Here is a 27,276-nt window from a genome sequence, read left to right on the forward strand (position 1 = left end):
ACGGTTTTGTTGTGCTTTTTCTTATTGCCCTAGGCGGCGTGGGGTCCTAGGACTATGTTCTTACCAAAGTTCACTAGTTAAAAATATCCAAGCAAACGAATGCTATTCCAGTTGAAATGACCTACTACATATTTACACAGAGCAAAATGCTGAATATATACGCTAACGGCGGGTTTGTGTCTAGGCAAACGGAGAGCCTCACTCTATTTCTGTAATTATTTGAGGGTCATATACCGATGTAGATCTGAGCTCGGCTTAAGTCGCAATTATGCCTGATACAAACGTATACACAAGGGCACAAAATTGCGCCTAGTCTATCCAAACGCCGGTCCGAACAATACATGAGACAATCACGGGGAGCATGGATAAATACCTAGCGTGTTTTTACATTACGTGCATGAGGCAAGGTTCGATATTCAATTAAATTACCTTCAATCTAGAAGTGTGGTTACATAGAACTGAGCAATACTGTATACAATAAGTTACAGATCCTTATGATTCTTTCCAGATCAGAAAAAAATTGAAAGAAAAACTAGTGCCCCGTCGTCGTTCTTACTCATAGTCAGCACACAACACAAGCAGTACACTGGGAAGTTATCAGTGGGTTAAGGTCTGTTGCGAAAACCAATAAGCCTTCACCTGGCACTCTCATAAAGCGACGATCGCGAAATGGCGTCCGCACGAAAGGGTAGCACTGAGCCCCCTCAGAGCGGACACAATGTTATCCTTTCACACAACTAAATAACATTTGTTGTTGACTTTTTTTTAATAGTCATCGGTTATGGTTCTCAGCACTAGTCCTTCGTATGGTAGACATCTTTTTATATAAGCATAAATACATATATACATATAAAGATACATATAATCTCTTCTAACTAATCGCGACCAAACGTCCATTTCTAGAAGTGTACATGATATGCAAAAGAAGTTAAAACGTAGTCTATCGACCCATTGATAAGGCTTCCAATGTGTGTTTATATGATGACATAAAATACTCCAAAAAAACAGATAGAACAATTCTCTTAATTCGCAGAAAGAGGTTTAGAACAAACAATACTATTGCATAAATTACAAGCATTTTAGTAATTTGCCAAGACGTACCACGAAAATGGAAAACCGTGGAGTGAGGAGAGGGTGCTACTTAGATATCGGCATGAAATGCCACAGATCAAGTAAAGCGAGCAACCTGACTCATCGATAATACCGAGAATCTCAACAACCAGAAGGACAGATTGAACTTCAATACGAAAACACGTAAATACGATCGGCACTTCACATCAATTCCATGGTATCTGTATATCATGGCGATACCGGAACCAGCAATCAAAGCCTCTAGCAGTATCGAAAATCTACAAGTACAGTATTTACATGACGTCTTCACGTCCCTCATCTATCGTAGCAAAAATGAATGAGACCGATTAGGTTTCTACAGTCAATGAGAGTATTAATATGCGGAGCAAATATTAGAAGGCAGTCTCTATTGGAAATCGATCATAGATTATTTAATTGTCTAAAAAGCATTGGCCGTTTGTGGCCAAAACGTATCATGAGATATTATTGCTACGCTAACTATGATCTACTATTTCCCCTAATACCCATAAGCCCTCTATAGAGTAGTTCCTGCATTTCTCTATTGAAACATCATTAAGGGTGCTCTGCAGGGACCGAAACATACTAGTCTGATGGTGCGATGTCCGCGCTGTATAATCGTTGCACTAAAATTGTCTATTCCAAGTTCCCTCAATTTTTGCTGGGTAGCTGTTTTGCCAGGCAGCAGCAACTCCTAGCAACGCCCGCTCCCTTTCCAGTACCACCTCACAGAGCGTCATGTTCTTTAATACATACGGGCTTTACCGCAGACTGTAGAGCACCTATTTTCATTTGGGCATTGTATGTCCTACATGTTATCAGCCATGATCAAGCGCTCTATTTCGTTGCGTTCCGCAAGTGGAAATACAAGTAAATTCTTTGGTGTGAGCTTTTAATATTAGTTTTCTCAAGTGGCGTAAAATTATCTTCGCTGAAATTTCTCTCATATCATTCCGCTTCCCACTGATACCAACATGACTCGTTACTTGAAATATGTGACCCCAATATACCAATTAGTACGAATACGACTAGTTCCAATATAACTGACAGCAGATGGAAGACTTAAAATCATGTTAAATTACAAAACTAACCCATTATACTGATGGCCAAAGGTTAGTCATATCTAAATATCAGGCAAGCTAATATTCCGCTAACGTCTCAAAAACACGAAAATTTGTGCCAAGGTGTTTACGGACCTCCATTTTTACTTATGTCCATGTCAAAAGCATCCGCTGATTATGTTTATTGTTAGTTTTGTCCAAAATGGAATATATTCAGAAAAACCAGACTAAACAAGTGACGGAAAGTAGGACATCGTTACGGAATCGTGTTTCCTTTGCTATCACAAAGGTGCTGCTGGATTTCATGAGGTCCGTTACCAATCTTCGTAGTGATCATATATTTCAACGATTCAGCTGGCGCTGGCTCTACCCGTTTTGCTAGCTCATCGGATCTCGGTGTTGTTTTGGCCGTCGCGGTTGTGTAAATCCCCTTGATATAATCCGATTCGTTGGATGGGAATGCTTGTTTTAATATCTGTAAGAAAATTATTCGTTAATACGCTTTTCGCATGATGATATTAGATATTTATATGTATTAGAATGTAGGGTTAAATAAAAGACATTCGGATGGGCTTACTTGTAATACTTCAGGGATGTCATCGTCAAGACAAAATAAAAATGCGTTCGGTCCAGCGTCGAACGTGTATGCCAGTTTATTAGCACCAACCAATTCGTTGTATCGGTGTACCAGTGAGACTATATCCCACGATATCTGGTTCATGTAACGAATTGGTGGATAAGTGTCTTGACAAACTGCGTGCAATTGATTCGAGTCCATCATCGTGAGGCGGGCAAATGACTCGAAGTCTCGAGTCAAGATTGCCATTTCCATAGCATCACAACGTCTCGGAACAATTGCCTCAGCTCTGTATCTGAGCAGGTCGGATGTCTCGACAGACCTATAATTACACGAAATTTAGCCCATGTTTGTTACTTGCCTATTATTCTAGGTTATGAGTAGTCTCACGTTACATGGTTTTGTCAAAACGCCGTTGAAACAAAGGTAGAAGCTATCAACCTTATAAATCACCACTGAAAGATAGGAAACTTATAAAAAAAAATTAACCTTTGCATTCCACTAGTAGATCCCGTATCTTTTCTGGCGTCATTTGCCACGCAGATGATAACACGAATTTCAGGCCAATGGGAAGCTGGAGCTATCTGAATAGCTACGGAATCACTTCCGTCAGATTTATCTCCTGAAAATGTTGACTGTATTGTGTCTAAGTATGCTCCTGCGCCTGTACGTAAACGATCGGTGCTAAGGCAATATTATTTACCATCGAATAGTATAACCTGAAGTACTATAAAGACCTGCTCATCTACGGTTCTTTGAATACATACCGATATTCAGTATTCTACATTGGAATACATTTATTACCAGCTTTACTTGACAACTTTTAGAACATGTACCTTTCCTCCATCGTACAAATCCTCCAAACATGCTTCTACAGGCAGAGCCAGATCCTTTTCGAGCAACTGATGAGAAGTTACCTTCGAGCTTATAAAGTGCCTGTAATGTTGCTACCAGGCAAGCATAACCTGCAGCCGAGCTGGCTAAACCTGCTGAGGTTGGAAAGTTATTCTTCGAGCAGATTTGCAGCCTCCAAGAGGGGTCAACGGGAGATTTTCCGGAGTTCCTTGCAGCTTCCTGAATAGACTTTAAGCAATTTTGGATGCGGGGACTATTGGTGGGTTCTACCTGCAATACAATCACAATTTACACTTTAGTTTCGCTTAGGCAAGTTAGAAAATCCGTAAATCTATTCTAACATTTGTTTTCTATGTCTCTGTTGTTCAATAGCAGATATTGGTCCATTTATGCATGACATCTATACATTCTATTCGTTTCTTACACTGAGAGTTAATCTATTGTAAGTACATTCTGTTTATCTTAGAGAAAATAGCTCACAAATGTAAAAACTAGTATATCTTCGAACTTAAATTTGACTTCATACTAGTATACTAGAGGCTTTAGCTATACTGTACACACAAAACGAAGCAATTGGCAGCACTGGATTGGAAATATCACGCGAGGTAAACAAACCTTCCCGTTGAGCACAAGTTTGTCCTCTTTGAATAACTGTGACGCAGCAATAGACGTTGTCGTGCACAGATCATCGGTACTAAGGGTCACGCTAATAGAATCATTAACGGGCAGCATTAGCTTTTCGTCCCTTTTCCCCCAGTACTTCACAACGGCAATGTTCACTGGGGCCTGGCACGTCGCTATGTGTAGGTTCGCCATCATTTACAAAAAATGATCTTGTGCCAAGCTTAACTGCAACCACAATTCGCATCGAGCGTGAGATATTAGTAAAAACCAAAGAATTTACCTGATCATTGTAAGTTCTTAAATCATAGTTGAACGAAATGGTCCTGTAAAACTGTCAGAATCATCCGCCATTACGGAAGAAAAAGTTAAGTCTCTAGCAAAATGCAGTAGGTACTTTGATCGTATCAACGTGAAGAACTGATAATTTAACGCACTCCCAGGTAAACAAAACCGGTTTTCTGCAACACATTCCACTTCGTCATTGCTAATGAATGGCTGAACTGGGATTTTGCAGTCTCGGTCTTGTAAACTCGAACCGAAACGCGTGTCTGAAACGCGTTGACTTTAATACATGTAATACACGGTGAAAACCTCTGCTGTGTAAAGACTGGGATTCCCAAAAATGCTACCCCACCTAAACGCCCATAGGTGGTCTTACACGATATTCAAATTTTCGCTAGCAGTAATTCAAATGGATACTCAGTTGTGGAGAATAGGGTTACGTAATTGCGTTTATCGAAAATTTCACGGAGATAATATGCATACTAAGTTACACATAAGCCGCCTAACGCAATGCAATGCAAGAAAAAATCTGTTAGTCAGCTACAATCAACAAGAAGGGCCTGACATATCAAGATATTCTGAAGAAGCGCAACATGAAATCCTACCTAAGCCATGCTATAAATGCAGGGTGTTAAGAAAACAACATAAATTGGGGGCACGATAATCCATTCTACATTACGGGACGGGCTGTTCAAGATGTGCGTTCAGTTCACGTCAATACAAAGCGCTCTTGCTTTATGTGCTTATAGATAGGCCCTTATAGCAGATCGGGCTTCTACACACCGCAAGTTTTTGATATATACTCTAATAATTACCTAGCATTATCGGTAATATATGCAGAAAATATAATAGGGAGGTGTTAAATAGTCGTGCTTCAAAACAGCCGTTTTCGACAATACGTTGCGATGAAAATTGGTCTAGCACTCTTATAAAATCTTCCGAACTCGCCTATTTGTTGCAAAATTTGATATGCTAGCAATTGTCAGTTAAAAACGACAGAAAAGCCCCGAAAATTTTGCCCAAACAGCACTATAGATAGTAACATCTCAGCATTGTAGTTACTACTTTAAAAGCAACATATGCAGAATATGAAACACTGGCCTTTTTCACAGACACATACAAACACACACAGAGGGTAGCGCCTAAAATATAAATAAACAAAATAAAAATGAAATAAGTTCACTTCACCTTATTGACAGGACACACAGTACTATCGTCCCTAGCTCTCTTCGGATATGTTGATCACTGGTCAAAAAGGCGTACCTTACTTGACGATATCCTGTAGAGAATAATACGATAACGCTACTCTTGAGTTTGACTGAAGACGTTTTGTAGCGAGGTGCTTAGCAGGCGGGAAAGCAGGGTTTCCTCTTTCAAAGCGACGAGGACACCCGTTAACAGCTAATATTGTACGCGCGATTCACCGATACGATCAAACGAAATATTTAACAACAGTTCTCACGTCGTTAATATCCTTGTGTGCTTATTTCAAGGTATTTAATCAGTGTGCTTTGGAAGAGTTTCCTCTTATGATGAGGTTGACCCGTGGATGAAACGAGACACGAACACCATCGTTAAATTTATCGCTTCGTCAACAAAGTACGAGCGACCGAACGTTTTTTTTTTAAAAGGAACTAAGTTGACTATTCGATCTGCCTCGCCTGTATCAAAATCGTCGCTGCCACGACGATTTTGGCTAGTGTAACCGGCGTTAACTTTGCCGGCGGTAAAATGAAACAGAGAGGGAAACAAACGAGAATGGGGAACATCAGTTGCGATGACGTTTGGATGAGTCGGATCGCCGACTCTGCTGCCGCTGTGTTTGACGCTGCTACTGCCGCTGACGCTATGAGCGAAATTAATGTTTTCCCTGTCGCAGAAAGAGAACTAGCCTTACGGTAAAGTCGAAAGAGGAGAATTCGGTCACAGTGCCACAAAAACTGCTGGATCTGCAGTAGCGCAGATCGTTTTCCGATAGTGGTGCCCATCAATAGAGAGCTATGGTATAAGGTCCCAGATCAAATCACATAACATTAAAGCTGACAGAAGCAGGCAAAGAGAGCAACTAAAACAAAAAATGATAAGGAGGAAAGCGGGACTAGCGGAAGCTGTTTAAGCGAGGAAAATTGCGTTTGATTTTACCGAGCGCATCGACAGACCCATGAGAACGCGTTAATTAACCTGCCTCTTAGCAGACATAACGTTATATAGAGCTATATTTAAATAAAGCCAAAATCTTCATAATTAAACCAAATGAGCAGTTTGTTCTTTGTTTAGATTGAGTGTTTTTTTTTTACTTAGATTAGATAGCTTGCATCAGTTCACTTGGACCTTAGCTAATATCTGGTCATCGACACCACTATAAGCCTCACTTATTTCGGACGTTAAATTCAAAGTCCGGATCCAAATGCTCGAATTGTGCACTGAGCTGCTATCAACACATTTGCTTATTGCTGAGGATCGTCCGTTTATTCGTTGTCACCAAAGGTATATTATGCATGCGACCTATATTGATCGATAGAACTTGATCGGCATGAAAGAAATACACAAGTAATATTGGCACACCCTTGAAAATTCGCTAGAAGACCGTAATACCTAGATCAAACATCCTTGTATACCCTCAGTGATATCAGGCAGCTAAAGAGCCGACGATGTCGAGCTCACTTTGTTCAAAAAACTATTCATAAAAAGACTGATATTACATTGCGTTCCACCAGATGATTTGCATCTTCTGACAATTTGCGTCTTAGGAAAGCAATCGTCTGCGGTAATGGCCACCAGTTACCCACATATTGTAAGTACCATTCCTAAAACATTCTAATAGCATGTTGCAGCACAAACTGAAGACTCGATGCAAGTTCCCTATAAGAATTTACTGTATGAACGTTATGTAATACATACGCACATTACGAATAGAAGGCATTATAAAACATGGTATCAACTAGTAGAATTGCTTCAAATAGTTTAAAATATAATACTCGATCGAGCGGTTCGAGGAGTGCATACAGGAGAACTGTAAAACTCTTCTATTTATACTATATCTGATAACAGCCTCTTAATAATGAAAAACAATCGTATCGTCAGAGATCCTTTTCCCTTATCCCTCTATCCGCAACAGGTAGTTCTGGTAATATCGCTAGCCAAATTGCAGTCAGATAAAGCATCCGTAAACAACAAGAACAAAGAGCACTAGAATCGTTCGCTTAAAGGTGTATACGCGAATCAGATGACTTGGCAGCAGTCGCCTAGATAGTGTGATTTCGAATTAGGCTCACTAAACCCTAAATGAGCACTCGGCTTCGGTGTTTCCTATACCTTTCGGTATTTTCTTACGACTGACTTAATGCTCTTCCTGTATCACACAACAGTAGTCAACGGCTGAAAAAGTGCAAGGCTAAATCGTCCTTGGAAGATCCCTTTTCTTCATGAAGCGGTTACAGGCTAATACAATATGTAGGTTCTATCTCGCGGTTAAGGTATTCCTCCGGTAGTGCGAGACTCTAATTCACTAAAATCTTCCCCTATCCTTGGGCTTAATCTGGAACCCATTCACTAATATTACTAATACTTCAAAGCTGCCAAGATTCTGGATAGTCTCTTCTGCTCACGGTTTTCAGCACACATGGTTAATGTACCAAAGAAACTCACGACATCGGGGTTTTGCGACAATGATGTGAAGCTTTCATCGCTAAAGGGCCCGCGTAAACATGCACATCACTATTCACTTCCACTGAATCCACTACCAATTATGATTAAACACCAGTGAATGAGGCTATACAAACCAAAATAACCGTTGGAACACGTGATAGCGAGTTCTGGATGGTGTAACGCCAGAAAAAGCGCTACCGAAACTAATGGTACATTTGACTTTTTAAGATAACTTGACAAATATCGATGTAATACTGAGTTTTCCTTCCCATATTGATGGCAAGGGCTCAAATCAGCTGATTTTAGTTTACAGTAGGTAAGAAATAAAGATAGCTGACAACTTTTCTGTAAAGTATTAAATATTTTCTAGTTAAACACGTTTGACCAGATCGGCTAAAAGCACAAATAAAACACATTGTAATTTTTATTACGACTATCGGTGCGTACCCACGTAATAGAATATGACCTGCAAAACCCGCCACAAGATTCGAATCGGATGCAATATTGAAGAAGGAACAGCCTCCCTCTCTGAGCGCAACAAAACAAATATGGTGACGCACACGTGGGTGCGCACGAAATGGAACAGAGATTCATGTGTATGCTGTTTACCTGAACAAACTATCATTTTGCCACCTTATCGGATGTTATCTTTCTACATTTTTATTTAATCTAAAAAGTAATCTGTATTTATAGCGTAGCTAGTGAATGCGAGTTGTCTGTCAACATGATTTTAAAAAAGGTAGGACGAAAGTCGAGGGTGGTTACTAAGGTGGAACAGACCCGCGCTCCTCAAGAAGCAAGTGACTCTGAAGACGAAAAGTTTGACAAGGGATTTTCGTTCGTGGATAATGCAGCAGATTATAATTTTGATACGTGGAAAAATCTCATGCAGTTGGTGAAAGAAAAGAAAAAAGTTAACCTGACCGCGACCATTAAACGAGTGGTAAGTTTTGAAGTTGTGAGTAAAAAAAGTACCTCAAAAGATTTTGCACATTTGTAAAAGTGTTGAGCTGAGGTTATTAGCTCAATAAATAGAAGACCCAACTATAACGAATATAAAAGAGTACAACAGCCAGCTCGCAACAATTATCTGAGCTTCGACAGTAAGCGTTTGAGCCGATTAATACCTACAAGGAATACCGTACATTTTATGTTCAAAGCCAAACATGTACAAATTACCTAGTCATTGTGAAGTTTAGACACAAATATGATCACCTCCCTAAGGAAATCTAAAATTATTTATTTTTTGAATATTCAAGTAGAAGATACAACATTCTTTAAAAAATGAAAGGTCTTTAAATGTAACACGACCATTGAGCAGCTGCTTTACGGCAGTCATGAACTGTTTCACGAATAGGAATATTTACAAGTATAGCCTTGTCGACTTTGAAATTTTAGGTCGGTGATAAACTTTCCGACGGAACAAGCTTAGCCGCGACTCAAGTGACCAAAGAGGAGCGGGCTCAGTTAGACGAGGAACTGAATGAGATTCGCGATACCCTTAAGGAACGCCAGAAATTTCGGAAGCGTAAGAGGGCGCAAGATGCGTTAGCCCAGCAGGATGATGAGATTCCTGATCAGAACGACGACTTCCATGGCACGGCAGGCGTAACATTTCAGAACATGGACCTTTCCCGGCCGCTACTTAAGGCCCTGTCTGCAATGAACTTCGTTAATCCCTCACCAATTCAGAAACGCGCATTACCTGTTGCTCTCGGCGGCAGAGATATCTACGCGTGTGCAGCCACAGGAACAGGCAAAACGGCCGCGTTCATGCTACCTGTTCTTGAGAGATTATTGTATCGTCCTTTAGTTGACGTGGTCACCAGGATTCTGATAATTGTTCCCACGCGAGAGTTATCTCTGCAAGTATACCAGGTGTCCATTCAACTCGCACAGTTTACAAATATAAATATTGCTCTTGCTAGTGGCGGTCTCGACCTGAAAATACAAGAGAGTCACCTTCGCCGAAAGCCCGATATCATCATTGCCACTCCGGGAAGACTTATTGATCACCTGCAAAACACACCATCATTTTCATTACATGCGATCGAGGTGATAATTCTCGACGAGGCAGATAAACTTCTGGAGGATCAGTTCGCTGAGCAACTCAAAGAAATCATCAAGCAATGTTCGCCAACGCGACAGACCATGCTGTTTTCGGCTACTATGAACGATCGTGTTCGCGATCTCGCTGACTTATCATTAACCAATCCTGTTCGTCTGTTTTTGAATAATAACACAGACGTAGCCTTGCACTTGCGTCAGGAATTTATACGAATCCGATCAAAGCGCGAAGGAGACCGCGAACCGCTGTTGTGTGCCCTTGTGACGCGCTACTTTAATGAGCATACAATTGTTTTCGTACAGACGAAGAAGTTAGCCCATCGTATCCGTATTCTACTTGAACTTCTTGGTATACGAGTTGAAGAGTTGCACAGTGGGCTTAATCAAACGCAGCGAATCCAGTCACTCAAGAGATTCAGTCAACAGGAAGTTGATGTACTCGTCACTACTGATCTGTCTGCAAGAGGTCTTGACATCAAGGATGTTCGAACGGTTATCAACTATACCCTTCCACCCACACTTCAACAGTATGTTCATCGCGTCGGTCGGACCGCTCGAGCCGGTAAGGTGGGCCGCTCCGTATCCATGGTTGGTGACCAGGAACGAAAAATTCTTAAGGAAATCGTGAAAAAAGCTCGTACACCAGTCAAGCAACGCGTTATTGAGCCGCAGGTACATATTCATTGTGTCGCGCGTAAGTTTATAGTTTAACAGAGATCACAAGCGTTACCTAGAGTAGCTAGTGTAGCCATCGCCGTAAGAACTTGAATGGGAATCAATTTATGTGAGTCGTATAATACTAACCACGATGTGCTTCGAAAAATAATATCAATGCGATGTAATATTTTGTAATTTGTCTAAAGGCTCATTTCTTTTAAGACAAAGGGGTTATATCCTATAAAGAATTAGAGATAGGTTCGGTGGATCAATGACGACGTAGAACAGCAATAGGGTCTGTCTAAAAGAATCTAACATTTACTATCCCGATTTCAGGTAGTTAACAAATTTAAGGAAAAAATCGATTCGGTAGAGCCAGATATTGAAAAAATTCTTCGAGAGGAGAAAGTGGAAAAAGACATGCAGGATGTGGAAAGAAATCTCGACAAGGCACAGGAAAAACTTAACAGAGTAACACAACCAGCATTAAATAAAAAGCAGAACGAGAAGCCTCAACGAAACTGGTTTCAAACACCAAAGGAGAAAAAAGAAGAGAAGAAGAAATTACGTTTAGGTGAACATACCAAGCTAGATGGAAAAAGAAAAGTTAAAATCCCTAGCGCTCGCGCAACAGCCGAAGATCGTGTTGAGTGGGAACTGCAAAAAGCAGCCGCATATCAAGTAAGTTATATTCTAAATGTTTACCCAGTTGCCTACCGTACTTCAATTAACATTGTTGAGCTCATAATTGCAGATAAAAGCATATCCAACCAAGCAGCTCACGGTATTTTCTAAGCCGTTACGTAAAGCAGAACTCACTTTGTACTGGATATAATCAAATCTATATGTATATGTGAATATAGAAGCATATTCCCCATTGATACGAAAAGTAAGTGCCAAACACTTATTGGGGAAATCCTTTTTGTTCCAAAAACTTTTTTAATAAATAGTGATATAATGCGTTTTTGATTGACATATCAACTTTTAGGTTCGTTGCGCGAAGAGGTCTCGTAAACCATCTCGCATCCGCGCTGTCGTCGACTCTGACACTGATGATGAGCCCCGAGATAAAAAGGCAAAGAAGAAGTCCATTAAAAATAATCGGGAAAGAGATATGACAAAGACGCTGACAGCAACAGACAAAGCTCGAGAGATGAGACGACTTCCGTTTAAGGAGCAAGTTCGTGAAGGCCAGGCTAAGAAAAATGGTCCTGGCAAGGGATTCAAGAGCAAGAAAAAGTTCAAGAGGCGCTAGCTTTCATCAACTCAACGGACTTTTTTCCTGTTATGACATTTTATCATGGGCAAACGGCTAATAAAATTACGTTTTTTTTACTTGCAACTACCACTATTTTGATTCTTTAACACAAAAAAAAGATAACGTTCAGGGACAAAGTATTTTCAAAGGTAAACACCGGATTCTTAGAAGAGGAACCAAATTGGCTTTAGGGGGCACTAAAGACTGGCAACTGCTGCTAATATTCATAACGTATATTCAGTAGCAAATATGATAGAAACGTGCTATCCATTAAGTAATACAACAAAGTCGAATTTGAATGTCAAAAAATTATCAACATTGGGTTAGTTGGACAGTTCTTCTTTTAGTCAAAAAATTACCCACTGGGCTTTTATCACGTGTGGGTTTAATAGACCAAAAAACCAAATTTCCTCTAAATTCTCGTGTAAATTCACTCCAAAAACCCCAGTTGTGGAGACCCAAGATATGTAAGTCGAATAAGCCCGCATGCATAAGTGCCACACCATTTTGTTTTTTAATTTGTAAATAATGTTTTTTATTATTAAAGAGGTTTTAACGGCAGTTCGTGATACCCTCTTGACTGTACTATACATCCTTCTATTAAACAAACTTCTTCTCTACCAACAAGCTCCATTCTTTTAATATCTAAATGTTCTAGTTATCTATGCTTATTAGGTAACATGATTATTATTATATTAAGGTAACAGGTGCTCTAAAAAATATTTGATCGTCTAAAGGCAATATTATGGTTGGATGCGTCCCTATTTAATGGATTTTAAGTTGATCAGGGATATTTTGAAAGTAATTGAGCAAGAACTTGCGTACAAGTCGTGCCATACAAAAAAACTGATATGGCAAAACGATATGATTAACTATAAAGAGAAATATTAAATGTACTTCTATTAACCGAAAAAATTAAAATTCGTTTATACAAGTTATGATCACCATGCAACCAACATATCAGATTATGCCCTGACCACACTTAGCCATTATTACATCGCCCATTGATTCATCGCTGGGAAACAAAGCAAAGAAGTAGACAAAGATCACAACCAGAAGTCGTCATCAGGACCGAGCGCGCCGCTCGTGCTTAGGTAAACATTGCCTGCACACATAGACAAGTGGACCACAATCTTAGGCGCACGTGCTAGAATTGGGGTCTAGAGATACTTTGTTTCGTTGTGAAAGCTAACCGCCTGAAGTACCAGACGTTAGCAACGAAAGTACCAGATGTAAAATACGAGAAACACTTGTACTAGAATACAATTCTTAAATGGTGGTTATTCTCGGTAAAAAGACATACCAGATAAAAGAAAATTGATTTGTGCTAAAGTGTCAGGTCTTTGACGAGCCCATGCTCTAATGTGCTTTCGTTTTCGAGTCTGGATTACAAAGTGCTCACTCAATTATTAGGTTAAAAGGTGCGTAACTAAAATAATGAAACATAAATGTGTGGTATTTGGAAAATTAAATACCACGTGGCTTCATACTCATGGAAAAATACTTAAAATATTGAATCTATAACAATTATGACCGTTTTTATGACACGCCAAGAAGCTGATATTAAGTAGGCTGTTAGTTATTTTTTGACATTCATTGTTAAATGCAAAGGAAGTATCAAATGAGGTAACACAGATGGTAAACAATTACACTCCCATTGGATGCGATAATTTTGTTAAAATTTTTTAAGCATAAGATAGAGAAAACGTTTTGTTTGTTTAGTGTCGATTCGAAGGGAGCGAATATGCTACCTTATATTGAATTAGGTCACGGTCGGTTTAAGTTATCTCAACAGTCTGCAGCGATCTAAAGTCTTTGAAAGTAACGGTATTGACCTCCCTATATCTTGTATATATAATGTACGCTGCGAGAAAAGAATCAGCTATGGAACTGCTGTATAGTTAAAATTCTGCTGAGGTATTATAAACCTTACTCTTCTGATAAACATGCAAATAATTAATTAATTTACATATCCTACATATGACATATCACATGCTTAATATCTTCACTAATCTCAATTATTGTTCTTAGGGGCTATGAGCCATCCCCTTTAAAATTTCTTAACTATTCATATATTCGAATTAGAAGAAACGTCAACCTCTCATATCAATTCTCATAAGGAAGAAGTCGTCGCAATCGATTGCAGGTTACGTGTATTCTACAGATTTTTTTATCTATAACATCATGCTTTTTGCTAGATTCCATAAACATACATAATTAATCCAGATTTTATATATTTAGGGCATAGTTTTAATAGGATCAGAAGTTGACATAGAACTGAGCACTGCTCATTTTAATTATCAATTAATGATTATTTTGTTTAATCAGATCACGTTATCGGAAGTTTAACATGTCATCCGAGGAAATTTATTTTGCGCAGCACCTGGCATCTAATGATCTCCGAGTGCGCACTAAGGCCCTAAACAGGCTGCGGAAATGGATGTTGTTGCGTTCTCAAAAAGAAGAGGCTGAATTTTCATTTGACGGAATGATGAAACTATGGAAGGGTGAGTGGGTTAACAAACCCTTAACAGATATACATAATGTGATTAAGATGATCATACTTAGCGCTTGACCGAGTATGAAGTACCTTTAACAGCATATCCTCCTCTACAGTTAATATGACTTCTATAGACCAATAAAATGCCAATTAAAAGATATAAGTTTCGCTGAGAGGGAAATTCGGTGAAACATAATACGGGTAATCTAAACGCTAATTTTGTCCCTTGAAATAACTTGCACCGCTAGATTAAATAAAACAGAAGGTTAAATAAACTTACCCGTCTAATTTGTTCTTGTAGGTTTGTTTTACTGCATGTGGATGGCAGATAAGCCGCTTGTACAACAGGAACTTGCAGATAACATTGGAAGTCTGATACATGCCTTTGCCAAACCGTCGCAGAGTTACCACTTTATTGGGACGTTCTTCAAAACGATGCGGCGAAATCATGATCATATCGACAAATTCCGTATTGACAAGTTTCTCATGCTCACCAGACGCTTCTTTAGGTAAAAATATTGGCTATTGCTAGGGTTGGCTAAAGCTTAGGTCTTCGTTACAACGTGTCGAGTATTTGAGGCTCAAGATGTATTTTCCATGCAATTAGTTTCGGTCTGTGGTTATAGCTATTTGAATATGTTCGAAAACTCAGTAAACATTTAGAAGTCATTGCATTTTTTTTTTTGTAAATGATTCTAGCAGTCGTAGGCAGACTGTGATATAATAATTTTTTTTTTTATGTCTAATGTCTTTTTTGTCATAAAACACTGTAATTAGAAGAGTCGTTGGCTTGAAACAGCAAATTGAGATTTATGTTTTCACAGATAGCGGTTAGAGTGTAAACTGTTATGCATCATCTTCCCACAGTGATTGAAATTTAATGTAAGTACAATCATTATGCTTAAGTTCCTGTTATTCTTCGAAACGTATGTTTGCGTTGCGTTGCGTTGATCTGCATATTTTTCAGAGCCTCTTTGCAATTTTTGAAAGCTCGTGATTGGGAGTGCAAGCACGTCCAGAAATATCTTTCTACACTACGCGAAAGCGTACTTTCTCCGAAACAGGTACGATTGCGCTTTCATCGATGACTAGGTCACTTGTGTCGAATTTATTTTAATTGATATGGGCATACGCATAGTTATAATTGATCCTACCGGGTTAATAGTTGATAAATAAGCAAACTTTAAACATATAGGAAAACAGGCAAGCTCGAACTGAAAATTATTTCGTTTGCAGTAGTTAAGTCAAATAGCTCCATACTTTTCTTCGTGTTCTATACAGGATTCACGCGAGGCGGCTTTAGGATTCAGGCTTCATTTCCTTGATATCTTTCTCGAGGAACTAGCGCGAGCCGGCAATGGACAACTACCCCGAAAACGCGCGCACAATTTTCTTGAGCCTTTTTACGAAGTAATGTCCTCTCATATATCGCTAACGCCTCACTAATTGCTTGAATATATACACACTTATCAAAGCGTACCAAACTAACAACTCCGGTTAACCTAAAATTATTACTTTAGTAAACCTGCTCATCTTTAAGATCATGAAATGTCGAGCTTTGAGCCTACTTATTTCATGATGATTACAGGTATTGACTTACTGTAAAAGTCCAACGCTAGTTGAGGGGGTGCGCGATAAGGTGTTTTTAGAGTTGGTAAAATTACATGCGGGGGCGCTGCAGGAGGAACCTGATGAGGATGAAGGTATGTCTACAATAGTAAATTTAAAGGAAGCTACTGTTTTCGCTTATTCGGTTGTATTTTTGAACGACAGGTAGGCTATTAATAAGTCGGCGAATGTGCGGATATGATCCTTATTGGTAAGAGCGGATAGTTTAGTTTACGCATTATATGATCGTTAATATCCTAGAACGGTTGTAACGATACCGTGTCTTCTAAAACTGCAATACTTGCTTAAATGTTGTAAATAAGACCGTGTTCGATAGATTCTGGCTAGTTGAATTTGCCAACTAGTTTAAGTATATAATTATTTCATTTGAAAATTAGCATTAGGATTTTTTCGATAATGCCTGATTTAGCCTGATTTCATCCCTGGAAGAGCGCTGGAAAGTAATAGAAGAAGCATAATTACCACCAGGAAGATTTTGTCAACGAGGTCAATCCATGCCCTAATAAATAGAGCAAGTAAAAATATGTTTTATCAATTTCAAATTCATATCTAAATAGGCCACCTGCGCTTTGAATATTCAAAAGTGACTTTATTCACCCAAATTGTTTAGTACTCGTGTTAAGATTCGCGCAAACGTCGGCGCGCATCGGGAGTTGCAATATGTTTTTGGGTTAATAGTAATAGCCTTGAGGGAAAGGGTTAGTACTCTGGCGATTGGGAAACTGTAGCAATAAAAGCCTTTTTTCGTGAGATTCTTTATAGTAGTAAGAATAGCTTGTGATTTAGAGGAATTTATAGTTTTAATATGAGTTTGGCATTAGTATAAAATTTATATGGGCAAAGATTACCAAAACACTAATGTGACTTTGTTATATTGTAACTAATGCTAAGTAGACTTTAAAAAGAGAATGGTTTTTTGTGCGCACTAGAAATCAATGGCCGCAACTTCATCGACGATGAAGCTGAAGAATACAATGGATTTGTGGATGAAGAAGACGAGTGTAAGTTTATATTTCTGTTCGTTGCAAGTGGGATATTGGACAGCTTGCGTTGCGCTAGTTCTCTTATAAGGGCATTCTATTTTTTTTTAATAAGAAAAAGCCTATTTATGTATGAATTGTCCAGAATGTATAAAGGAGCGATACAGCTTAAAACCTAGGTAATCTTTGCAAGCAGTACCCTAGTAAAACATATTCCTATATTCCTGCAACAAACCTTTGCATAGACTACATGATGATTAGACATCGTCTATAGAATTAATTATAGCAATGGTCAATCCCTAAATGCAATCTCTTTAACATTCGCTGAATTTATTTTTGTATTAAGGTGTATACACATGTGAATTTGATTCGAAAAGCAACCTCGGTGAAAACAGTATCTTGCATCTGTTGAAGCTTGTCTAATTATCATAAACTCCTTAACGAATCGAAGAATTATGGTATTGCATCATGAACGATGGGCACCCGCCCAGTATAGGTATCCAGGCTTCTGTACAAAGATGTGTAAAAGAGATGTGGAGCACTATGTAAAGCTTTATCTACTGCGCACCTTTACATTTTCCAGATATGTTAAAAAATATGTGGTTCTTGAATGAGTGTTGTATTAAATATATGGAAGCACAAAATACGTTTATCGAAAGTAGTAATGCTTTGTTCTCGAACGTCTCGTCCGCGTAATGTGGATGTTTTAAACATGTGAAGAAAGAAATATCGCGCAAGTTAGCCAGTGCTCTTAAAAGGAAAGAAACACTCATCGAACATCTTAGTCAAATGTTTTTTTTTATGTTTCTGATGTAGTGGAAAATGAGAACGGTGATATAGCAGAACAGCAGATAAAGGAAATTGAGGCTAAAGGGAAGTCGCGAAATTTTGGTTGCAGTAGTCAAGCAGGTTAGTTGTCGACAAAATCTTTCAAATCCCTAAAAGCTTATTATCCTCGAATCATTCTTATTTTCTTTCACGAAGATTTGATTTAGTTATATCCTGAGTTCAAGAGGTTTTACTAAAATGTGTTCGTCACAGAATCAAACGAAGATGAGGTCTCCATTGCAGATGGGGATGACACGGCTGAGAGCGACGAAATAGAACTGAACCTTTTGCCTGTTGACTTTGATATGTCAGCTGTGAAGGCTTCACTTCTCGAGTTTTCACGAGTAGAAGGGATTAGGGCGATCAACCGTAAAGCCATTGAAAGCATCGTCAAAAAAGTGAGTTTCACATCAAATTTATCCGATACAATGTTACGCTGGTAACAGTGCATCTTTTACAATCTTTATATTTAAGCTCTGAGCGGTACAAGTAATATAACAAAAGACAGCCCGCAGAGATTGGTGCTAAGAAAAGAACAATACATATGTGTACACTTTACGGTACATATTTTTAATATACATATGTAATTTATCTATGGTTGCTGTGCTATTGTGACTTCATGAATGAAACTTTTGTGTTGCAACTTCTTGTTTCATCTTTATAGATCATCGATCTAGAAAATGGTGTAAATCCTTTCGCTGTGCAGAGCGAAGATAGCGGATCGGATATTGAACTAACGGAAGAAGAACTGAAAATGGCAGAAAAGCGCCTCTGTCTTCTTCAAAAACAGTGCGCTGAGGAAGCTGAGAACTGCTTGTAAGTACTTACCTTGCGTAAATATAGGCTCACTCAGTTTGATATTAATTTTATCACTTCGTTTATACTATTCTTACTCCTTATAAAAATTGTAAGAGTTTGTGTTACTATCGTTGACACAGGTTCGACATTTTTTCTATTTCACTTCTTATCTAATGGTAAATTACTAACTATCTAATGGTGATGAACCGACGATTCTTATAACTAGCGTTTTTTTTTTTAACTCAATGAGAGATCGGGACAGTATAGAATTAGAATTGGTAGTGTATCGGCACGTTTTTTCAGTACAGTTAAATACACTATTTGTTTCTTTCTATATTCTGGGGCATTGTTTCTTTCTATATCGTGAGAGTAAGAGCTTTATGAAAACATGGACTATAAGTGAAACTTACAGAATTATGTGAAACCCCTCCCTAATGGCATAAAATATTTACCCGTTGTTTTAACAGGATCCCTGAACGCGACCACCTCAATGATAAAGATGACGAAGATTTTGAAATGGAAGGTGGAGAAGAAGACCTTCAAGAATTTGAGAAGGCTTTTGTCGATGATAATTCTGTACCGGAGAACCGTAAGCCGGCTAATGGAAAAGGTATTAGACTGTCAATTGAACTAACCGTGTGTACTGAATGTTCCCAAAATTCTAATGAAAAGATAACAATATATATATATAACCTGTTGCTATCGACATATTCATATCATTGTTTAAACACTAGTTTGCGTGTAGTCAATTGAAGATAAAGATGATGATAGTTCAAGTATTTATTTTCGTTATGATTTTCTTATAGCTAGGAAAAAGTCGAAGAAGGTTCGTGTCAGCGCAGGCGATCATTTGTTAGACTCTGATGACGAGCATATTAGCGAAATTGAAAAGGAGATACATGACATGGACTTTCACGAGGCTCAAAAGTCTCGTAAAAGAAAGGTCAGTAATTTGGAGTCTGAAATCAAACCTAACAGTAGTAAATGTCACCGTCGGAAGGCGCGCAAGAAGAACCACACAGCCAATTTTAAGAACAAAGCAAGTAATTTAAAGCAGAAGCCCTTTAGCAAGAAACTTCTAAGGTAGATCCTTCTAGCATTACCGTTCTCAGAATTGTAATTATTATTACTGAATGATAATAATTCAACCGCGAAGTGAACAACAGATTCATCTGGATGTGAGAAAGCTTTTGTTTGTATAGGGCTACTGCCATAATTCAATTATATATATATATATATATATATATGAAGTTAATTCGTATACAGTACCTTATTGCATTATAAACATTGTGTATGCATCCACACAAATAAAATGATGTCGGATTGTCTATCTTGCATATAACGATGTTCTATTTTACTCTATTATAACTCTGTAAACCTACTCGAGGTTATTTTTTCTATATGAAAATCACGCTCGATCGGTACACTCTGTGGGCTTGTAACCAGGATGCCGTTCTGTATTCACGACGTTACGTACGTAAACGCGTTTGACTCTTATTTGTAGGTTCCACCATGGAGGTACAGATAAAAAGCCCTTAATATAGAACATAGAAATCAGAAGCTTTAAAATGCTTAAAAAAAAACTTTAAAATGAGGTTCTATTAAAACACAAGTTTATTGCAAGGTAATGATTTTTGTCTGTTTAAAACAATAGGCGTTATTTAAATATTGTTGTTGAGCATCCGTGATAGAAACAGAACACTACGTTTGATTTGCCAAACTAAAGGATATAAATAATTTGACAGAATTTATCAGTTTCAAAACAGTTATGAAACCGTTGAAGCCATTTACTAAAAGACAGACATTTTACATTTTTTGTGCAGTCAATGTGTAGTCTTGCGTAGCTAAAGCTAACAGCAAGCATTGCATGTCAGGAACGCGATACGGTAACCACCTTTAAAAAAACGCATGTTTGTTCACAAAAATAGAACGGTTCAACGTACGATATGATCAAAACAAATTTATCTTTATTAGAAATAGCATCATGGAAGATAATGGAAGAACAGTTAGCAGATACTGTCACAGGTTGTTGCAGAGAATCGTATTTTGTTACGGTCGTTTATTAAGGGTTGGGAAAATATAAGATTTGAGAAGTGAAGAGAATATAGCACTCTAGCTGGCTGGCTCTCAATTGATATTTTACTCATAGCGAGTTAGCCCATAGAAACCTCGCTTCGTGGTGTTGTCATGTATAACAGGTTCTATATGATATGATTTCCCTCATTCGTGGCCTCCTTCTTGATACAAGCATTGTACAGCGATCTATCGAGGTTTGTAGCCTCTTGTTTTTCTACTTTTGAGTTTTATTATTTTGCGGTGATTTCCAATGCCACGCTTAACATTCCTGTTCTATATTATTACCTATTTATTTTCTGCATACCCACAAGGTCTGCGCATAGCTTTTTATTATAACATACGAAACTACGCAATGTACCACTCTCACATGAAAGTTCACATAACCATTTTGCACCCGTTCCGGTTTAGCCTAAATGACTCATTGTTGTTTGTTTCTGGGGGCCCCTAGGGATTTTTGCAGAAGCTGGAACAGTGATGGCATACCACACCTAACCAACTGCAGAGCCGAAACTGATAACTAGTAACTGTTACAGCGTTTACTTCCAAAACCAAGCAGAGCTATTCGACTGCTGGGCTTGAAGGGAAGCTTTGTTCGAAGTGAAGGAAGATGCTGACGCATCTGGATCGTACCTAAAAATAATAAAGATATAAAGGAATATTAAAAAAATCTCCTTATGGTTAGTTTGGACTAACTGCAGAAAATCGTGTATAATGTAAGCAGTTGTGTAATGATTATTCAAATGTGCTCATTTCGGCCGTAAGTTAGAAGAAAAGGAAGTTTTCTGGAAGATAATTAACCTATTTTGATTATTTTTGTGTATAATATGCTAGTTAGAACGCGTTAGTGAATATTCCGACTTAGTGTCCTGGACTTGTTAAATTTAGAAATTTTCTAGTTTATTGACAAACATTGTTTGTCGTCCACTACTCTATACTGACCGTCAGATATGTGGCAGGTGATCGGATTGCATTCTGGTTCTTGAATACAATTGCGACGCCTTTGCCTCCGGCATCAATAAACCGCCTCCTCCGCTGCCCCCGGTCGATTGGCCACCGCCACTCAGCGGGGTTCCTATCATCATTTACGAATGACGACGCAAACTCTCAGTCTTAGCGCATAGATATGTAAAGTTCTACAAAAACATTATATGGGGTCCCCAAACCTCATTCGTGAGTGCGTAGTTTTTGTTTAACCATGCAGTATAATAGCTGCTTGACATAGCTTTTGGTTGCACTTTATGGGGGTTGATTAGTATCCGTATGCTCACGCTCTCACTAGTCGAAACTAGTTCAGATCATCTTTTAGCAACTAAGGTTTTCCTCGATTTGAATAGTCATGATGAAAACGCAATATTTAAACGTTTAGCTAGAACTTCTTTAAATACATTTCGTACAACATGCGTGTGATATGCATTTACACGCAGCAAGACATTCAAGAGAAATAAGAGAACCGTTAAAAAAAAAGCTCATACCAAGATTAGGGAACACAGTCGTCGTTGAGTTCGTATTTCCTGTCCCTCCCGATGAACTATATGTGTATTGATGTTGATGTGTCGATTTTGAGCTTGCTCTACTTGAGCTATCTTTTCGATCCTCATCGTGACTTCCATTGAAGTAGAAATGACGCAGCAGCTGCTCGCAGCTTGATCTACGAGATGGATCTTTATCCAGACATTTCTAAGCACCCGAAAATAATCAGTTGTTTGAGTTGCTTTTTGTTTATATGCGCTTATGGAGATCAGAATATTGAAAATTTGTTTTTCCCTGTTTAGCTCTGGAAGGACTGTGTTAATTTTTTTTTTATAAATTCTAAACAAGCTTATACTTTAAAAGAGTAAAAGCTGAAGCGTATGCGCACGTAATTTTGAGAGGCTTGTACTATTGTCTAATTACGCTATAGGCTTCTTTCCATATACAAACCTTGAGGAAATCAATGGCATATTTATCGTTGTTCTTCGGAATCATGTCTTCTAAAGGTTCCTGTAATATACCCATAGAAAGTGTGCGTGCTAAGTGGAGTATTTGTCAGCACATTTGGCGTCAGCCGATTGAGATCGTTTTGAGGTGTAATGTATTGCGTAAAATTGCTGCTAAACTGATTTCATGATGCCTATTCTACACTGAAAGTACCATGTGATCAGGTTCTGGTATGGTAACCCCAGCAAAGAAGTCATTGCTTTTGAATATCTGCAAATGTCGCGGGATTAGCTCTCCGACCGTTTTCCTGATCAGGTACAGTTGATCTACATCAGATTTCCCGGGCCATAAAGCCTCTCCTGTAAAAACATTCTTTATTAGTCTGGTGACCCTCACGAAATTATTGATTTCGTAAGAATAAATCTTGATCATCCTTGAGCGTTTCTGTTAGAAGTAATGCTTAACCCTATTTAACCTAAATGTCCTAAAGAAGGAAATCGTCCTTATCTGCTGAGCGAATTTCAGAACAAAAAAAGAATTGTTGAACAATAATTAATGGGATACTGTTACATTTTTCGCCCTGAAATCTGGTCGGTTATGGAAATATATATGAAAGAGATATACTGAGTGTTTTTCAGAAATGTTCTCAGCAACAAGCTTTGGGGAAAAACATTTTATGATGAATCTGAAGATTTGACTAAACGATTTCTATGAATAATTATAAATGAATAGATCTTTGTATCTAATATTGAAATACAATTGACCAAGATGTGTGTTAGCTAGAGCAAGTTTCCATGTAAATCTTGGCGTTATTTTAAATGCTTTGTGTTCGGTACGTGGCAAATAAGTAATAATTTCCAAATCGAGGATCGAATCACATACCGCGCATGAGCTCAGCGGCAACGCAACCAATAGCCCAAACGTCGACGCTTGGACCGTACTGCGTGTCTCCAACAAGCAATTCCGGGGCCCGGTACCACCGAGTGGCTACGTAATCGGTGTAGTTCTCCCCTGGACTAAGCGTACGTGCAAAGCCGAAGTCGCAAAGCTTAACTACACCTTCTTTCGTCAAGAGAATATTTTCTGGCTTTACATCCCGATGGATTGCCTGTTTGTTTAAGTATTGCATAATATAAGTTAACGATAGGCTCGCAAATACTTTTTAAGTGATCCAGCCCAACCAGGCACATCGAACATTGCAGACACATGAACAGAAGAAAGTCGTTTGTAAGAAGACAGCTGTGTGAAGAAGAAATGTGGTAAACGTCGGCACAAGCGATATTAGCAGTTTTTCATTGTAGATCCAAAGCACGATATGAAACCATAATTTTTCTACAAACACTATACACATATTTCTTTCATCGACATATTGCAAAGATACGTTTATTTACATGATTTGTTTTTTTTTAGAACAACTTCGACTTTCAGTCAAAAAACAATTTCTTCAGCCTACCTTTATGTATATGTATGTATATTCACTTGTTTTCGTACACACATATACACAGTTTAACATATCTGATTGTACTTTCTTTTCAGTGTGCAGACGGTTAGAAGAATTGAGTCAACCAAACTTTCGAAACAAAAAATATATCTTAAAATGCATTCTGAGATGTACAAGCACAATATCGCAGGGAGCTTCAGACAGATCCACTTAAAATTAATCAAATAAAAGGATACGTTTGAAACGGATAGGCTTGTTTAGGATGTTCGTAGGCACCATTCCAATAGAGCAGGAGCATGAGCATTAACGAGCATCAACAGCTAATAAAGGGTACTGGAAAGTTATACAATATTCAAGGCAATAGAGTTAAAAGCTTGGCATTAGTGTTCGCCGCCTTTTAAGTTGCTTTCAATGGCATAGCTACTTTCTAACAGTAATACATGCTGCCATTAAAGATAGCCCGGACCATTTAGAGGAGAAATGTGGAGAGGATGCACAATTTTCGGAGCGATCAAGCTTATTTACATACCATACGTAAGCAACATAATTGTACTCACTGGGCCGCTGTAAATCCACATCTTACCGGGAGTATCATGAATATTTACGACTTGCAGTGTGATGCGGTGTTTCAAGCGGAAGATTGATTGGACCATTCCTTTTTTGACAGGACAGTGAGTGGTGCCAATCGCTTGAAACAATAATCTATTTTACCTGTTGCTTTGTTTGTTTGGAGAACTTTATTTCTAGAAGGTCGACGAACCTTCGCACTCTCATCGTGGTATAAGAGCTTAATTTAAGAAAATCTTCCCATGAGAATCTTCAAAGCAGATAAGTGGAGATATTTAAAGTATTAAGCAAAACACCGATGACTCTGGGAGATTAAGCCGTAATTGAATTAAAATCGGACACCGTAAGAATGGTTGATAAATATCAATATCAATAGCCCACCATTATCAGCAGCGTATTGATCAAAACGGTAATTGTTTTAAATATCTGTGGTAAGAGAAACAGCTATACATTTTATGTGGGTTATTTTTTTTTATACATAATTTATATATGGGTCATACGTAATAAAATTGAATGCCATAGTCGTTCAAATTACGTATATATTATTTTGGCATACTCTATATATATATGTACTACTGAGCATTGTCATTTCTGTCATTAATTGCAGTGTGCGCAACTTCGCCTCTGTGTAAGCTGTGTAAGCTATTGCCCCAGTTTTACTATAATAAATTGATTGTTCCCATCTTTAATTATTCAATGTTTGATTTTAAACGAGAACTCAAATGTGCTCTTGTATATTGGGTTATTTTACTGGCACATAGCAAAAAAAGAACGGATCAGTGCATTAGAAATGTAATAATAATAATAATACTAATAGCAATAAGATCTCTTCTTCATATCGATTGAAAGTGTTTTACTTGAATAGTTTGAGGAAAAATTTACAAACAGTTATTCAATGCATATAAACCTTATCCAGTTCGGTAGCATAGATTAGTCTGGCGATTGATGTCTTCAAATAATGCTGCGAACCGAAAGTGAAAGAAACCAAAATTCTTTGTGAGTAGGTACATAAATAATTGATGCGACTTATAGGGGGCATACAAAATAATCTTGGAGTGCGAGGGCTTAGAGCAATCTATCGAAGCGGGGTAGCAGACAGAAATTAATTTTCCACCCCAAGATTCACTCACAGCCATCTTGAGTAGAAATAAAAGTGGAGAAGCACAAATTACAGATAGAAGTTTTTTTTTATCTTCAAGCAATATTTATTATAATATGTAAAACTTATTATTGAATAACTTACATTGTGTGAATGGCAGAAATTGACAGCCTGAATCATTTGCCACGTTATCCGTTTCGTTAGTTGCTCTGGGACGCTAAAACATAAAAAGTTTGTCTTAAAATGAATGTGATTTTTGATTTACGAAGAAGATCAACCATGCGCGACTAAAAGTTAAGTACGTTAATGCTCGTATACTATTAGACGTTATTATTTAAAAAAATATGATTTATATGATAAAACGTTATATAGAATTTCAATATTTTGCGACGATTTTGAAAGCTGGTTGCAGCGTTGACAGGATTAAGCTAAATGTCAATGGTATTCCGTCCATATCTTGTATACGAAAGCGGTAAGCCTGGCAGCAGATTGCCTGGTAACAATTCAGCCGCCGTTGTCTAATAACAATTGCGGTTTATTTATATATACACATATATATCGTGAAATATATATGAATGTAGGAGTAGAAGTTAATCGTCTTTGTTCGTTTTTACCATTGAAAAAATCTCTGTTAATTCAGAGAGTATGCAGACATGCCCTATTAAAACAGCTTAAAAATTAAGTACCAAATAATAGGTTAAATGTGGAGTAAATATATGTAAGTAAATATCTGGGAAAATATTATAGACGCTCAGAAAGCAGTATGTTTCCGTACTGTACAGTAAAGTCCTCACCCTTTGGGGTGTTTTTCAAGGATGTCTAGAACAGTAGCATCGCAGAACTCGAACACGAGATGTAGTTTCCGTTTCCGTCGAAATACTTCTAGTAGATTGACGAGGTTGGGATGCTTTAGAAGCTAGACCACAAAATACTGCTAAAGTTAATATATCTTCTCACCAAAAATGAAAAAATCTCAACACTAATTAATACAAGATTTAGTATGAATTGCAAGAAAAGGCACAAACGAAGAAATTCAGTTTGTGATAAATCTATGTTTACCTTTACGATACTACACTAGTTCCAAATTGCAAGTATGCAAAGAAATAGCATACTGCAAAATGCAGGTGTGATATGAAACTAAGAGATATTAGTAGCCATAGATAATTAAGCTATTTTTGCTTGCTATGGCTGAAACCTTTCAGAAACCTCAAAACCGAACCTTAGCATACAAAAAACCTATCGTCTATCACTAATCGTTGACATAGTCCACGCAAAGTAACAAAAAAAAGAGTCGCTTTTCCGCATTTAAACCTGCATAGTAAT

At 38.0% G+C, this 27,276-nt stretch overlaps 4 protein-coding genes across 9 annotated transcripts in view; 2 read left to right on the top strand and 2 right to left on the bottom strand.

Annotated features, from left to right (window-relative positions):
• Positions 1 to 2,262: 2,262 nt before the first annotated feature.
• Positions 2,263 to 8,414, bottom strand: Mvd (mevalonate diphosphate decarboxylase). 4 transcript variants are annotated; one of them, XM_022847474.2, is made up of 6 exons: positions 8,271 to 8,414; positions 4,198 to 4,431; positions 3,564 to 3,852; positions 3,217 to 3,349; positions 2,728 to 3,049; positions 2,263 to 2,625 (listed from the first exon to the last, which is right to left on the bottom strand). In XM_022847474.2, exons 2-6 carry the CDS (start codon positions 4,399 to 4,401, stop codon positions 2,407 to 2,409), a joined length of 1,167 nt encoding a protein of 388 aa, XP_022703209.1. In that variant the 5' UTR covers positions 4,402 to 4,431; positions 8,271 to 8,414; the 3' UTR covers positions 2,263 to 2,406. The 4 variants fall into 4 exon arrangements, with proteins under 4 accessions (XP_022703209.1, XP_022703213.1, XP_022703189.1 ...); XM_022847478.2 differs by lacking the exon at positions 8,271 to 8,414 and adding an exon at positions 8,137 to 8,206; XM_022847454.2 differs by lacking the exon at positions 8,271 to 8,414 and adding an exon at positions 5,752 to 6,185.
• A 272-nt stretch (positions 8,415 to 8,686) lies between these two features.
• Positions 8,687 to 12,202, top strand: Rs1 (Dead-box helicase Rs1). The gene is made up of 4 exons (XM_022847489.2): positions 8,687 to 9,079; positions 9,535 to 10,875; positions 11,197 to 11,541; positions 11,849 to 12,202. Exons 1-4 carry the CDS (start codon positions 8,861 to 8,863, stop codon positions 12,113 to 12,115), a joined length of 2,172 nt encoding a protein of 723 aa, XP_022703224.1. The 5' UTR covers positions 8,687 to 8,860; the 3' UTR covers positions 12,116 to 12,202.
• A 1,019-nt stretch (positions 12,203 to 13,221) lies between these two features.
• On the top strand, positions 13,222 to 20,195 carry Nnp-1 (Ribosomal RNA processing protein 1 homolog Nnp-1). 2 transcript variants are annotated; one of them, XM_022847419.2, is made up of 12 exons: positions 13,223 to 13,539; positions 14,447 to 14,625; positions 14,920 to 15,127; positions 15,586 to 15,682; positions 15,900 to 16,028; positions 16,207 to 16,321; positions 17,177 to 17,248; positions 18,044 to 18,136; positions 18,299 to 18,453; positions 18,720 to 18,871; positions 19,321 to 19,463; positions 19,660 to 20,195. In XM_022847419.2, exons 2-12 carry the CDS (start codon positions 14,469 to 14,471, stop codon positions 19,938 to 19,940), a joined length of 1,602 nt encoding a protein of 533 aa, XP_022703154.1. In that variant the 5' UTR covers positions 13,223 to 13,539; positions 14,447 to 14,468; the 3' UTR covers positions 19,941 to 20,195. The 2 variants fall into 2 exon arrangements, with proteins under 2 accessions (XP_022703162.1, XP_022703154.1); XM_022847427.2 differs by lacking the exon at positions 17,177 to 17,248 and having other exon boundaries at positions 13,222 to 13,539.
• Positions 20,196 to 20,444: 249 nt separating this feature from the next.
• The window catches only part of LOC111268447 (cyclin-dependent kinase-like 4), a 16,210-nt gene continuing 9,378 nt past the window's right edge, over positions 20,445 to 27,276 (bottom strand). For both annotated transcript variants that reach the window (XM_022847434.2, XM_022847444.2), the window contains exons 4-11: positions 26,748 to 26,869; positions 26,098 to 26,170; positions 23,729 to 23,954; positions 23,060 to 23,205; positions 22,850 to 22,909; positions 22,402 to 22,606; positions 21,869 to 22,001; positions 20,445 to 21,559 (exon numbers count right to left, since the gene is read on the bottom strand). In XM_022847434.2, coding sequence (XP_022703169.1) covers positions 21,871 to 22,001; positions 22,402 to 22,606; positions 22,850 to 22,909; positions 23,060 to 23,205; positions 23,729 to 23,954; positions 26,098 to 26,170; positions 26,748 to 26,869 — 963 coding nt within the window. In that variant the 3' untranslated portion in view covers positions 20,445 to 21,559; positions 21,869 to 21,870. The remainder of the gene's footprint in view (positions 21,560 to 21,868; positions 22,002 to 22,401; positions 22,607 to 22,849; positions 22,910 to 23,059; positions 23,206 to 23,728; positions 23,955 to 26,097; positions 26,171 to 26,747; positions 26,870 to 27,276) is intronic.

Source organism: Varroa jacobsoni, unplaced genomic scaffold (assembly GCF_002532875.2).
Source record: "Varroa jacobsoni isolate VJ856 unplaced genomic scaffold, vjacob_1.0 scaffold_135, whole genome shotgun sequence".
In the NCBI taxonomy this organism is placed as follows: Eukaryota; Metazoa; Arthropoda; class Arachnida; order Mesostigmata; family Varroidae; genus Varroa; species Varroa jacobsoni.

Excerpts from the sequence above, each read along its gene's own strand:
- Nnp-1 (XM_022847419.2), top strand. The coding sequence starts at position 14,469 with ATGTCATCCGAGGAAATTTATTTTGCGCAGCACCTGGCATCTAATGAT. Across the intron at positions 14,626-14,919 it reads AATGATGAAACTATGGAAGG|GTTTGTTTTACTGCATGTGG; the intron begins GTGAGTGGGTTA and ends TTGTTCTTGTAG. Across the intron at positions 18,872-19,320 it reads GAGGAAGCTGAGAACTGCTT|GATCCCTGAACGCGACCACC; the intron begins GTAAGTACTTAC and ends TTGTTTTAACAG.
- Rs1 (XM_022847489.2), top strand. The coding sequence starts at position 8,861 with ATGATTTTAAAAAAGGTAGGACGAAAGTCGAGGGTGGTTACTAAGGTG. Across the intron at positions 9,080-9,534 it reads CCGCGACCATTAAACGAGTG|GTCGGTGATAAACTTTCCGA; the intron begins GTAAGTTTTGAA and ends TTGAAATTTTAG. Across the intron at positions 11,542-11,848 it reads AAAAAGCAGCCGCATATCAA|GTTCGTTGCGCGAAGAGGTC; the intron begins GTAAGTTATATT and ends ATCAACTTTTAG.
- Mvd (XM_022847474.2), bottom strand. The coding sequence starts at position 4,401 with ATGATGGCGAACCTACACATAGCGACGTGCCAGGCCCCAGTGAACATT. Across the intron at positions 3,853-4,197 it reads AACTTGTGCTCAACGGGAAG|GTAGAACCCACCAATAGTCC; the intron begins GTTTGTTTACCT and ends ATTGTATTGCAG. Across the intron at positions 3,050-3,216 it reads TCTACTAGTGGAATGCAAAG|GTCTGTCGAGACATCCGACC; the intron begins GTTAATTTTTTT and ends GTGTAATTATAG.